The following is a 15,026-nucleotide window of genomic DNA, read 5'->3' on the forward strand; positions in this document are numbered from 1 at the left end:
CCGGACAATGTGGCCACTGCCCATGACCACAGGCTACCCCTCAGTCACTAAAGGTATACCGCCATTTTTTGTAGCTACATTATGACACTTGTCAAATAATAAAACACTGATACATTTGCAAAACCATGCTTGTAGGTCCTTGCCAATGCTCCTTACGCAAGTTTGCTGGAAATCCACCCATGTTTTATTTTTTCAAAAGTGTCAAATGTATGCACATACAATCGTCATATAACCTAGCCCCCACTTGACAAAATCCATTCAGACTTTACGAAAACATCTATATCTATAATCTTTTTGGAAACCTTTGTGTAGATTTGTCACATGGCACCACATTTATAAGCCTTTACAATATTTTGGGACCCTCCCCTCTAATTTTGCTACCTCTTGACAGAATCCCACCAAACTTCTCAAAAACATGTATATCTAGATCTATTATCAGTTTGCCAAATGAAGTGTAGATTCATCAAATGGCACCTCATTTATAAGCATTTACATTATTTTTGGACCCCCCCCATAACTTTGCCCCCCCTTGACCAAACCTCACCAAACTTTGCAAAAAAAATCATAGTGGGCCATATACTTCTTTTAGCAAAGTTTGGTGTGGATTCCTCCAGGGGGAGCGAAGTTATAAGCCGCCCAAAAAGTGCTCTTCCTTTGGGTTTAGCAACTTAACCATAATTACATGGCCACTACTGTGGCCGTGTTATATAATTGTATTTTTTTTTCCTCTTTTTTGTTTTTAAATTTATTTTGTAAACCTTAACCTCTCACCTCCCTTTGCCAGCACTGTTTTGTTAGCAGTCAGTGATGTTTTCCCTGCTGTTTCTCTGGTGGGCTTTGGGTCTGGAAGTTTGTTTTTCTGTTGTGGGGAGGTCTGTGCTTTTCTGAGGTGCTGGGCGCTGCTGGGTTGTGGTGAAGGCTGATACTTGGTAGAAGTTGTGCAGTGTTTTCTGTTTCCTCTCTGTTCTGGTCCAGGTTTTCTTGCTTGCTACCACTTGCGCTCTCTGTGTTTCGGTTCTAAAAAAGACGAAACGGAACGTTGGCCAGTAAAAGTGATGGAGTTGTTTTGCAACTGAAACTGGCACCATGAACATGCTTTGAACATGAGGGGACCCTCGCCATATCAAACAATTACATAGAAAACCCCATTGGTAGCAACTTTGTTTGGAGCTTATCCATCTGATGTTTTGAGGAGGAATGGAGGAGATCTTGGGACAAAACCGGGCTACTTTTGCAAACCTAGCAGGTATTGCATGAGTATGCAGTTTATTCCTTCATCTGTTTTCATCCCCCTCCTGTTTATGGTGAAGAGATTCAAAATTTGTTTCCCGCAATTCAACTCTGGAGAATTCTGAGGGTGCCAAAACCCTGTTCACTCGTGCTTTCTACGTCATCAAGAAGAGCTTCAGTTCCCTCGACTTGCTTGACCAAATTAATCACCTTTTGTGTTTGTTCTGGAATGTTGCCATACATTTACTTCTTGATTTTCTGTAGCAGAAGGAACAAAACATGTTTGGCGGCTGAATTATTTGATTCATCCAACTTTGCTGACTCTGTGTAAACTTGTTCAGTCATCACTCATTCCATTTTCTTCTCTTTACTTGGGCATGTATTGGGGACATGACGTCATTCCCCTTAGGAGCTTTAGATCGTTTGGCAAGTATGACTGCAGACCAAGCTTAACATAAACCCCTCCCCGTGTAGAGCCCAAATGGCATGAGGGGGAGCTTCAAACTTGCCTAGACATCAATGGAGAGTAGAGTTAATTTCAGTTAGCGAGTGCTGCGCTGTCTCATAGGAAGGGTATTCAAGAGTTGCGTGGTGATTATCCAAGAAGATGGGTGCTGTTGACAATGTAAGACGGTGTGCTTTCATGTGCTTAAAACACAATTCCCCCCCAGATCCAACAACCTGTGGATAAAGACAAAGCTTGAGGGAGCCACACGCCATACAGTTTTGCCAGGATGAAGCTCTTTCGTCCTTGGAGCGCATGGGCAGCAAATCACGCCAGGATGAAGCAACAACGTCTGACAACACAGACCACCTAAGAAACCACAGCAGATATTGGTGCAATTAGATTGCTATATTTCAGGAGATTACAGCAGTTTTGCAGAGGGGAGCGAGCTGCAGAGTAGTCGCAGTGAGACATACCTGAGCTGAGGCAACATGGTGGGAATTCTGCCTAAAGTCAAAGTGGTTACATGATTATCCAACGCCAGAGGACAATTGGACGACCATACCAATTAGAAAACACTTCTAAGAGTGGACTGAAACCAATAGGAAAGCCCCTACCGTACAAGCAATGAACTTTTAAAATCCTGGAATTACATGAATGATTGGACAAGCTCCAATTTTCTGAGATGCCTAGAGAAATGGAAAGACTGCAACACCTAAGACGTCTTACATGTGAGTGGTACACTACATTCCTGATTAGTGGAAAGGTCACTAGCTTGCCTACAAGTAAGATGAGTTCTATATCCCATGGTAGAGAGAGGGACTATAGCCATTGTGATTGAACTCCGCGCTTTTACCCAGAACTAGAAGATGTGAACCAGGCACTATCCCCTGGAAGAATTGCATTTGCCACAAAGAAGCGGCTAGATTCCTCAGGCTTGGTACTGTTTGGGAATCAAGAAGCAGCTGGGCACTGTACTCTGGAAACATTTAAGAAGAGCAAAACCGAAGGAGATTACTTCCCCTACTAGACGAGACCTGTTACTTTTTTAGATGAACCCGTCCTGCCACCTTTTTGTGTAGTCAAAACACACACCTTTTACTTAGAACGTTCCCAGGTGAGAACCCCTTGCTTAGTTGTGTTGAAGCCCCTGAACTGTAACAGTTTTTATTTCAAACTCCTCCTTTTTATTAATGCATCTGCAATTTGCACAAATGTGATACTCCCCAGAGCCTTGTTTTAGGATAGTTCTCCTCTACAAACACAGCTTAAACATGATCGTAGACCCTCCTGTGTGGGAACCATCCACAAGAAAAGGTTATTTGGCTGTGTCCTCATTAGAGGGGCTCTCACAATTCCAACAAGTACTAATAACGCTAGTGTGAAACACTGCTTCTTGTTCAATGTGTGTGTTTTTTTTTTTTTTTTGTTCTGCTACAGTACGCTCATTGTGAACTCCTGGGCGTAGTGTGTCTTGGGTGTTTGAGTGTATGCATGTTCAAGCCGTGTACCTATTGCGCACATGCATATTTTGTGTTTTAACCATGCTTACTTTTTCATAAAGTAATTCCATTTAGTTTGATTCACTAAATACTCAGATGAGGCAAAACTTCAGCACAAGTATAGATATTTTAAGGATTATAGTGCCAATGCATTTCAGAATTATTCCTTCGTCAGGGCAATCCTTTTCATTTATGCAATCAAAGACACTACATGCATATAGGTATAATTGTGTCATTTTGCGAACCAAATAAAACAAATGAATAAAACACATACCATAAATTCAAACATGTCATGTAGTTATCAGCCCATTTGATATGCAAAAGAGGGAAATGTAAAAAATGAATATCAGTGTCTGGACAATGTCTTCCAAATTTTTAAAGTGAATGCAAATATTCATTCCGTGTTCCCTTCATACGTTGTACCTTTTTAATAAGTGCTGGATTGATTCCTTCTATGGCTCAAAAGCTGTACTGCAGACTACAGGAGCTGTTCAATAAACAGATCCCTGATTAGTGTCACATTCACATAACTAGGTTTGTGGTAACTGGATCCTAATTGTCCCCTGCTTACCTGACTATGTAAACTGCTTCGTTTTACCCGGGCGTGTCGCTGCTAACCCATGTGCACGGCTCCATTTCCTATTTGGAGTGTGTTGCCTTATCAACGGGACTCTTTCATTGTATTCTGCCGCGTTTACGAGCGGTATGCTTAGTGGAGAAAATAGGGATTGTGTGTGTGTTTTGCCGACGTAAGCATTGTATGGATTCAAAAAAATTAAATATGCAACTATATTGTGCGTTGCTTATCGCTTTCAGTTTCTCACGGGCGCATTGCTGCTAACAGGCGTACACAATTCCATTCCTCATTTACAGTTTGTTGCCTTAGCAACAGGACTCTATCATTGTGTTCCACTGCTATTCCGAGCGGTGTCAATGTGGAGAAAGTACGAGATGGTGTGTTTCTTATGAGCGTTCAGGAATGGTTGTGTTAGAATCTAAAAGAATCAATACGCAACTGAAATGTAAATTGATATTGCTTTTTGCTCCGTAGCCGCGTTGAGATCCCATGGCAACTCGGGCGTGCTCGGAGGTGATTAGATATTCTGATGTGTCAGGCATTTATACAGCTTATGGAATGTATATTATCAGGCTGGCTAATTGGTGTAAAAACGGTTCCTCGGGTCCCAAACGTTATGGAGAACGTTCGGGACGAGTAGTCCGTCCCACTAATACAGTGAAGTTACGAAGGTTAGATATATACTTTCATGTGAGTCAACCTGCAAATCAGTAATGTCACATATTGTTAATAGCACATAGCACATACTGATTAGCATATATATATATATATATATATATATATATATATTTTAGTCACAGATATCCAATTCAAATATAACAATGGAAATTGATCTCCTCATTCATTCCATTTGGGGTGAGAGACCTCAATCGATCAATCCAGAAAGTTTCTCTCTGATCAAGCCTCAGATCTATATCTTTATCTGGGTTGTTTTTCTCAATTACTTCAAGAATCACAAATCTTATTTGGGATAAATTGTGTCCATGTTTAATCCAGTGCCGCGTTGCCGCTGAATTTGTGTTGCGGTTCCTAATGCATGAACAGTGTTCATTCCAGCGACTTGGAGCTGCTCTTGTGGATTTACCTACATAGCATTGTCCACACGGGCATTTTATCCCATAAATGATGTTTGTGCTATCGCATGTTCCAAAGGTCTTCAGTTTTATGTACGCACCTGTATGTGGATGGTACACTGTCACCTTTATTCACAAAACCACAGTTGGCACAATGTAAACGGGGGTAGGTTCCTTTTTGTGTTCTGTTGCTGGTTCTCTTTTGGGTGGTTTGGTTTTCACCAGTTCATCTCGTAGGTTGTGGCTTCTCTGAAATGCAAAAACAGGGGGCTCTTTGAAGAGATGTTGAACTCTTATGTCATCATTGAAGATCTTCCAATGTTTCTTAATGGCGTTTTTGGTCGTACCGCTCTGTATTGAAAATTTTGATACGTACACTGGAGTTGTAAGTTCTTTTTTTGTCTTCACTTTGGTGGAAAGAAGTGCTTCTCGGTCTGTGGTGTTGATCCTTTGTATTGTGGATTCTATTTCTTCTTTCTTGTAGCCTCGAGCTAGAAATTTATCGCACATCATGGTTTGTTGCTGGTTGTAATCTTCTGGGTCACTCACTATCCTTTTCACCCGTAATAGCTGACTAAATGGTAAATTGCGAATTAGACTTGGCTGGTGAAAGCAAAGTCTATGTAATAAATTGTTCCTATCCGTTGGTTTACGGAACAAACTAGTGTTGAAGGATATCTGTGATTTTGACTCTCACATCAAGGTAGAGTATCTCTTTCTTGGAAATTTTGCTTGTGAATTGTATTCTTTCATTGATGCCGTTGATGTACGTGAAGAAATTGTCAATTTCATTCTCTGTTCCAGCCCATATTCCGAAAATATCATCTATGTATCGTACCCATAGTCGAATATATCTATTCCATTGGGAGTTCTTCAGCACATGATCAGTCTCATATTTATGCATGAAGCAATTTGCATAAGTAGGGGCCATAGTTGCCCCCATCGATGTACCAGATGGTTGTAAAAAGTAGTGGTTCTTGTATAAGAAGTATGAGTTTTCTGATATGTACTGTAACAGTGACCTAATGAATTCCTTTTTTGCTTCCATTTCTGGTGCTTCCAAGAGTATCAATTCTACTGCTTCACTGCCCAGTGTGTGTGGTATGGATGTATAAAGGCTCTTGTCATTTATGGTGACAGAAGTTGGTCTGGATGAAAGGTGGTAGCTTTGGGTATCTGCAGGACACGTGTGTCCTTGATATATGTTGAAGTTCCTTGTATTAATGGTTGCAAAAAATGATCAATGTGGATACCTAGAGGCTGAAGTATGCTGTTCATTCCTGCTACTATCTGTCTTCCTGGGGGTGGTGTAAATGTGATCTTGTAACTGTCTGTTGCATTCATTTTCTTAGTCGTAGGTGCCCATGATCACCAGGGCTCCCCCTTTGTCAGCTGATCGTATGGTAATTTCCTTTGTGCCCTACACATCCCGCAACAGACAGTTACAAGATCGCACTGTTTATGCTCCAATGGATAACGATCCCACAACACTGATCAAACACAAGCTTGAGATTATTTTGGAAAAAGCAGAAGAACTACAATGGATCAATGAGCACACACATATATTCCTGATCACCGAACATCTGAGGATTCCCAACTTCTACACATTACCCAAAAAACACAATGACCTACACCACCCCCCCAGGAAGACCGATAGTAGCAGGAATGAACATTATACTTCAGCCTCTAGGTATAATTTTTTGCAACCATTAATACAAGGAACGTCAACATATATCAAGGACACACATTTCCTGCAGATACTCAAAGTTACCACCTTTCATCCAGACCATCTTCTGTTCACTATATATGTCAATAGCCTATATACATCCATACCACACACACTGGGCAGTAAAGCAGTAGAATGGATACTCTTGGGAAGCACCAAAAGTAGAAGCAAAAAAGGAATTCCTCATGTCACTGTTACAGTTCATATCAGAAAACTCATACTTCCATTACAAGAACCACTACATTTTACAAACATCTGGTACATCAATGGGGGCAATGATGGCCCCTACTTATGCGAATTGCTTCATGCATAAATATGAGACTGATCATGTGCTGAAGAACTCCCCATGGAATAGATCTATTCAACTATGGGTACAATACATAGACAATATTTTCGGGATATGGGCTGGAACAGAGACAGAATTTGACAATTTCTTCACATACATCAACAGCATCGATGAAAGAATACAATTCACAAGCAAAATTTCCAAGAAAGAGATCCACTACCTTGATGTGAGAGTCAAAATCACAGATGAAGGATACAACACTGGTTTGTTCCGTAAACCAACGGATAGGAACCATTTATTACATAGACTCAGCTTTCACCAGCCTAGTCTAATTGGCAGTTTACCATTTAGTCAGCTATTACGGGTGAAAAGGATAGTGAGTGACCCAGAAGATTGCAACCAACAACAAACCATGATGTGCGATACATTTCTAGCTCGAGGCTACAAGAAAGAAGAAATAGGATCAACACCACAGACCGAGAAGCACTTCTTTCCACCAAAGTGAAGACAAAAAATGAACTTCCAACTCCAGTGTACATAGCAAAATTTTCAATGCAGAGCAGTAGGATCAAAAACGCCATTAAGAAACATTGGAAGATCTTCAATGATGGCATAAGAGTTCAACATCTCTTCAAAGAGCCCCCGGTTTTTGCATTTCAGAGAAGCCACAACCTACGGGATGAACTGGTGAAAACCAAACCACCCAAAAGTGAACCAGCAACGGAACGCAAAGGAACCTTACCCTGTTTACATTGTGCTAACAGTGGTTTTGTGAATAAAGGTGACACGGTGTACCATCCACATACAGGTGCTAAGATAAAACTGAAGACCTTTGGAACATGTGATAGCACAAACATCATTTATGGGATAACATGCCCGTGTGGACAATACTATGTAGGTAAATCCACAAGAGCAGCTAAAATTCGCTGGAATGAACACTGTTCATGCATTAGGAACCGCAACACAAATTCAGCGGTTACATGTCACTGGATTAAAAAAGGACACAATTTATCCCAAACAAGATTAGTGATTCTTGAAGTAATTGAGAAAAACAACCCACATGAAGATATAGATCTGAGGCTTGAACAGAGAGAAACTTTCTGGATTAATCGATTGGGGTCTCTCACCCCAAATGGAATGAATGAGATCAATTTCCATTGTTATATTTGAATTGAATATCTGTGACTAAAGATGTGTATATATATGTGCTAACCAATATGTGCTACGTGCTATTAACAATATGTGACATTACTGATTTGCAGGTTGACTCACATGCCTGTATATGTCTAACCTTCGTAACTTCACTGTATTAATTAATCGTGGCCACAAGCAGGAATCGCATGGGGGAAATGAAATATACAAGCACATGGCCTGTGTAATCCAGTTTAACCTTTACACGAACAAATGGTGGCTGTTCGAGTCGCTAAACTATGTAACAGTAGTCCAGGTGGACAAGACGCAGCACATGTAGGCTGCAGGTAGCTATGAAGTATTTGGAAGGTCACTATGACTAGGCCACCCAATTCCAAAAGGCACAAACCTCAAAGTGTGATTGTACATTACTAATGGACATGAACTATATCCAAACTTGGGAAACGTACACCTTACAAATCTTTACACATGCAGCAGACTGTATTCACAAGTGTAAATGATATATACATAGGGGCTCTACATAAGACACTCACCTTCGTAATGGGCTCCCTTAAATCGTGCCAATACTCCCAACAAAGAAAAATAGGGAGTGGCTGTTGGAGCTGACCCTTATTGCCATCTGAAGATCTCAGGTGATTCCAGACCAACGGCATGGGCTATGCTCCCACAAAGCAGACCCCTCCTATTGTACTTCCTGATTTGACGAGAAGTGCTTCTTTACATTTATACCAATTGTTGGCCACAAATATTTTGATTTGAAGAAAAATGCCATTTACAAAAAATAATACTCATACATATTTACTTGTGTAAGAAATATGCCACTTACTAGGGAGTGGTATATGTTTAGTACCTCAAGAATATTTTGATTATCAACTTGCCAAAATAGGGATTAAAGTAGTATTACCTCACATTCCGATCTCGGACTCGGATGTTCACAACATGTACATTGCACACGTTTCTGTAATTTAAGCAACTCTTCTGTGTTAAGAGGTTTTAAAATCTCGAATTCCTGTTTTCGTCGTGGCTGTACATTTGTTGTTGACCCACGGATATTATGACTTCCAGGACATATGCTGCCAATTCGAAAACAGTTGGTATACTTCCTGATGGTTATTGTGCCAGTCACACCTAGTGGTGGAAATACATTTGCAAATCTTTGTCAATACTCCTGTTCACCAACATTTGCTTTATTGACACCTAATCTCTATGTAACACCCATTGGAAGGCCCCTTTTGGAGATTTGGTAATGTTTCTCCTCATTAAAGTTTTGTTTGCATAACTTAACACAAATGTGTGAAAATATTAATTGCCTGACTTTTTAGTAAATGGATCGAAAGTTGTGTGAGATGAAATTAGCGTGTGCATTCGTAAGTCTTTATCACAAATAAGTCGAATATACTCCTGGATAAAGTACAGTGAACTCAGGCTAGGGATTTTACAAGAACTTCAGTGCCAGATTGCATTCTTTCTGCATGCCATCATTTACTTTACAGCAACATTAAGTTGTTTTTTCTAGGTATGTTGATGATTTATTTATTGCAGTATCTCAGGTGTTTGGGATTGATTTATACCAGTATGTCAGCCGTGTTGGTTAGATAATGTAAAAATGCAATACTCTGCTGAGAACGAAAAATATATTCTTATATAAGAAGGTACTGTTACTTGGTTGCACATATTCATGCTTTATTTTTGTGATGATAAAGCTTTTTTATTTTAGAGACCTGTGATGTTTTGTAATATGTCGACCTGATAGGTTATTTTTAGGTCCTCGCTTGCAAGTAAAGTGCCGCCAACAAAGAGTTTTCGTAAGTTAGACTTATTTTATGGATATATGCTTTCATCTTGTTTTTAATAATAACGCAGTAAAACCCTCTCAAAGATTTTTAAGGCCTTCCCAGAAGGTTGCCTCTACAATTTCATTCATCTTTTGGAAGGTGCAGTAATTGGGAATGTGACGTTTCTTTAGGTAAAGTAACAAAGAGAGCTGTCCTTAAAAGATGTATTAATGTAACCTGGTTTATTAGTTTTAGATGTTTAAAACCTATAATGATGCAAACTGTTTTCGCTTTTAAATGTGTACAAATGTTGCTGACTTGTATATTCTGCCTCTGTTGGATGTCTTCAGTGACTACACATTGTTTTTTTTTATTTTTTACTTGTAGAACATTTTGATGTGAGAAAATGCTGCTGTGTCGCTTTTGAACAGAGATTTTAATGAAGATTACGTGGCACACTTTCAGTTAATTGGTGTTGTCAGAGAAATACAGCACTTCATTGTCTAACAGCTGCGATAGCTTTTTCTGGCACTTCTATTTTAAGTTTGAAGAAGACTTTGTGAATAATCTTATCTGATGACGTCAATGGCGAGCTTGTTCTCTTTTACTAGCCCAGCTGTAAAACGTTTACTGGGATGGAAACAAGGTGACGAAGAGGAGAAATGGGCAGAAAAGGCTGTTGATGCCTTAGTTAAAAAGTTGAAAAAAAAGAAGGGCGCCATGGAAGATTTGGAGAAGGCGCTAAGCTGTCCCGGTCAGCCAAGCAAATGTGTGACCATTCCTCGCTCTTTAGATGGACGACTTCAAGTATCTCACAGAAAAGGCCTACCACATGTTATTTACTGCCGTGTTTGGCGTTGGCCGGATTTGCAAAGTCATCATGAACTGAAACCTTTGGATTTTTGTGAATATCCTTTTGGATCAAAACAGAAGGACGTGTGTATTAATCCATACCATTACAAAAGGGTGGAAAGCCCAGGTTTGTTTTTAATGTGTACCAAGTTTTTTATATATATATATATATATATATATATCACATATATTGCCTTTTTTTAAATATTGTTTACTTTTGGAGCACCATTTCCCTTTTTATTTTATTTTTTTAAATTTAATAATTGTGTTTTTGATTTAGCATAGTTGAAATCCAGACTTCAAAAGTTTTTTTCATTATACTGAATGCCGCAGCAAAATACACAGCACTTAACTGGCTGGATTATGTTTCTTTGTAGCCGTTTGTACATTTAATTGCCCTAAGCTGAATATATGTGTGCACATAGCCAGTACAATCCATCACACAGTAATCATCCAAATTGCTAATGTTAAACTTCTATAATCTTCTCTGCAAATCAGGTGTCTGTTATAGTATGCACTGATTGAGTATTAGGGGTGTCACAGTATTAGTTTTATGACGGTACGATAACCTTCTTGCCATATGATGGTATATCATGGTTATCGCGGTATAGCAGGTGGAGTTAACTAATCTTGACAAATATTTTCTAAAATGTCATAAATTGACAGATTTATCATCACAAACAAAACCAGGCACCCAGGGCCAGAATTGGGCTTTTCAACATACTTTCCACTGAAATGCCTTGCTTCCACCAAACAAGGCCCTGCTGCAACTGGCAAAGCAAACTGAATAGCTTTTCTTAAGTGGTCATTTAGGCTTTATGCTCCCCCACTGGCTACTGGTGAAGATGAACATGTTGCCATCTTGATAACCTGCATGCCACCGATCAATGGAGGCTGATGGTAGTATACGCTTGTGCGCATATACACGCACGCACGCACGCACGCACGCACGCACGCACACACTCTCTTTCCGTTACAGCCTTTAGTTTACTTGCGGGCCAAAAGGTATTCAGTAATCACGGACATGTTACCCTTTGGTATGGCAGCAGGGAATACCCACAGAGATGAGTGAATTTTGCAGTGTGACTTATATTATATGTAAATTCAATGATAGAACCAGAGAAATCCCCCATTGCCATATGTTTAGAGAACATTATCCATTATAAATATATAAACCCCAAAGCCGCCATCCAAAGTAAACCCTTTTCCTTCTTGGCACTGTATCTATTCTTCCTATTGCTAACATATTGATTTTGTGTCGGGTACGTGTGGTTTATGGAATGGCATTAAAAACTGCTCCAACTGAAACTACTTGGCAGACGGCACATCCAACAGTGCAAGACCAAGACTGCGCAGCACTTGCTTACTGCAGCCTTTCCAAATCAGATTGAAAAGCACACTTTACGGTATGAACGGAATAACGGTATAAACAATGTGACGGTTATTATTGTTCAATTAAGTGGTTCACGGTATCTTTAACGGTATACCGTTATACCCCTATTGAGTATATGATAGAATGTTTGACCACAGTTCTCCAGTGTCACAGTTCACCTTCTCCTTCATGCTTTGCAGCCATTCTAATGACTTAAGTGCTTTTCCAAATCCATATAACATCAATATATTGCCAAACCGTTATCACTGGCATGGAATCCAACTCTAAAGTTCAATTTTAGTTTGCAACAAGTTAGCCAGCTTTTCTTTTATAATGCATGCACATAATCTGACTAGTATCCCTGTCAGAAAGAATGATCCCTCTTTGCCCACACCCCCGAACAGATCCTTGTTCTAGGTTCCTTCTAGATTAAGTCAGGGAGTTCCCTGTTGCCTCACCAAAGCGATTATCATGTCCTTGTTTTAGTAACAACTTCTAAATATAAACAATGTTCTGTCTTGTGCCTGAACATCTGTGCTCTTCGAAACCATGCAGTCCTCCCTCATTGACATAATCGCTCACATGACCTAACCCTCCTCTCCTATCTCGGCAGAGTCTGATGTGCCCTATCACTTACTATACGCAAAGCCTTATCGGTAGTTCCACTTCTGAGTGTCAAGGCTTACATTATGCATGCTACCCAGTGCCAACAAACATAGCTGACTTTTTACAACATATTTTATTACACAGTTCATGGTTCCTTTTCTAATGGCAGTTATTCATTGTGGTTCACATGTGACCTTTTCCTTCCACACTGGTCTGTTACGTTTTTGTCTTGTATGTACTTGGGGAGGTTTGGAATTCACTGTAATCCTGCCTGTAACAAACATAACTCATAAAATTGGCATTGTAGATACAACTATTGGACTATGTTTGTAGTGTGTCCATGCAATCAAGTGATTGCTTTAGAGCCAGATAAACGGAAGGCTAGAGGGTTAGACGGAAGTACTAGGTACAAGAGGAAGCATCTGGGTGGGGGATTTAAAGGTGCTGCATAGCAATGGATGTAGATTTATCCAGAGATGGTTGATTCAATATACAAAGGAGAACCAATGTGATGAGGGTCGTTTGAAGGTGTTTTAGTTCACTTCTTTTGGAATTGAGTTTGAGGCTGGGAGCTTGGAACAAGTATGGTTTACCAATCAGGTGCTGGTTCGAGAATCTGTTAGCATAGCAGTGTCTGATGATCTGAAGTCTTAACGGTCAGTAGATCTTGATGGTTTTCTTTGGGTAGACTGATCCTTGGTCATGGGCAGCTTTGTGGTCTGGGCAGAAAATGTTGAATTTGATTCATAAAGAAATGGGTAACTCGGAAAATGGGGCGAGCACTGCTTGAGTGCGCTCATTTGCAGACCAATCTTGTGCCTTGTTTTTATCTGATTGGTTTGAAATTTTGCAGTGGCTGTTGTGAAAAATCTGACAACCTTGTTGCTGATTCCCTGAAGAGAAGCTTCTCCTATGTGGCCAGTGAAAGACTGAAGCCACCATACTGTGGCCTGGGGATTGGCTGTCTGTGGGAGGACCACATAGGGGAGGACAAACTCCAGGGAGGAGAAACTCCAGGGAGGAGGTAGAGAGATATTGAATAAGTTCAACCCTTCAGATATATCTCTTCGTAATTTTTGAAACACTCCGTTATGGCTTATTCTAATGTGGATGGTGAATTCCCATGTTTTTCTAACCAACAACACTGCATGCCCCCCCCCCCCACGCCTTTTCAAGAACTGAGACGAGGAAGAGGGATGGAGTAATGCAGATGACCAGACACAGTCAACCAACGCTGTGTTCTAGTCCTTGGAGAATGCACAATAATCCCAGTACATTTAAAATGGACACAGGTAAACCGCAAGAGAAGCTGGCAGAGAAGCAGCAAGATTGGCAGATGCTGCAGCTGCGGCTTACTTGTTCTGACGCTGTTCGGAAGGCCAGGAAGGAGCGGACTTCAGAATGCTATACTGAGGAGAGGCATGGCGTGCAGAGAAGCGGAACCGGTAGAGGTTTGCTGCATCCCTGTCAATGGCAGCTAAAGTTGCCATATGCCGACCAAGGGAAGTCGGAAGCAGAAGAGCGCACAGAATTCACTGTTAGCCAATGGGCCCAAAGCAAAGCTGTGGGTGAAACGCAACTGTTAAGAGTCTAAGAAAGGACCGTGAAACTGATACAAACATTAAGAGCCAAAGCAAGAGACCTATACCTGAAGTGGATATTGTTGACCCATGTTAGGCAGAATCATGTGCAGTACCCTTTAGGTACACCGCATACAATTAAGACTACAAGTGACAGTACAAATTCACCTTTGGTACAAGCCTGTACTACACAGTAAAGTGGTAGCGATGGCTAAGCAGCCAGACTTATCTCAAGAGTAAAGTGAGCAGTATCAATAGTTACTCAAATGACAGCAATTACTATGATTCAAACAAACACTTACTCAAGGTTTCTGAGTAAAAGAATATACATTTATTTACCCATCAGTTGTAAAACAATTCACTAAGTAAAGCAGCAGAAAAATCACCCTCTTAAATATACTACACAACACCTGATGAATTCTGGACAAGTTAAGCGCAAAATGCCACTCCAGCAATTAAAAAGGGAGTGAAAAACAAGGTTCTACAAAATTAAGCAGCACCAACAAAGTAAGTAGGCAGGGCAATCTAGAAAAGGCTTTCTACCATGAGGATTCAAATCAATAGGCCAGGGCCAATGTTAATGGGTCACAGTCTTTGCTCAAGATCACACAGTTCAGGGTAGTTTGCGGTTAAGTCTTTGCCAAGAGTTCGAAACGAAGTTGGTCAGCAAAAAAGTGATTCAAAAGAGTAGAGAAGGACAAGCTCTTGGATTGGCGAAAGATTTCAAACACTTTCTCCGTGGTTGGACAGAACGATCAACCGGGTTTGAACAGTACCTTAAATGAAGAAGGCTGTAGCTGAGGCAGACGTTCCTGGCAGGTCCTGCAGGCTCACGGTTACTGAAGAGACT

At 40.4% G+C, this 15,026-nt stretch overlaps 1 protein-coding gene across 1 annotated transcript in view; it reads left to right on the top strand.

Moving 5' to 3' along the window:
* The window catches only part of SMAD5 (SMAD family member 5), a 293,927-nt gene that overhangs the window by 31,066 nt on the left and 247,835 nt on the right, over positions 1 to 15,026 (top strand). Inside the window, exon 2 of the mRNA XM_069652605.1 lies at positions 10,154 to 10,745. Within this exon, the coding sequence (XP_069508706.1) occupies positions 10,343 to 10,745 (403 nt within the window). The 5' untranslated portion in view covers positions 10,154 to 10,342. The remainder of the gene's footprint in view (positions 1 to 10,153; positions 10,746 to 15,026) is intronic.

The sequence above is a fragment of the Ambystoma mexicanum genome, chromosome 3p (genome assembly GCF_040938575.1).
Source record: "Ambystoma mexicanum isolate Mex_15411 chromosome 3p, UKY_AmexF1_1, whole genome shotgun sequence".
Classification (NCBI taxonomy): domain Eukaryota; kingdom Metazoa; phylum Chordata; class Amphibia; order Caudata; family Ambystomatidae; genus Ambystoma; species Ambystoma mexicanum.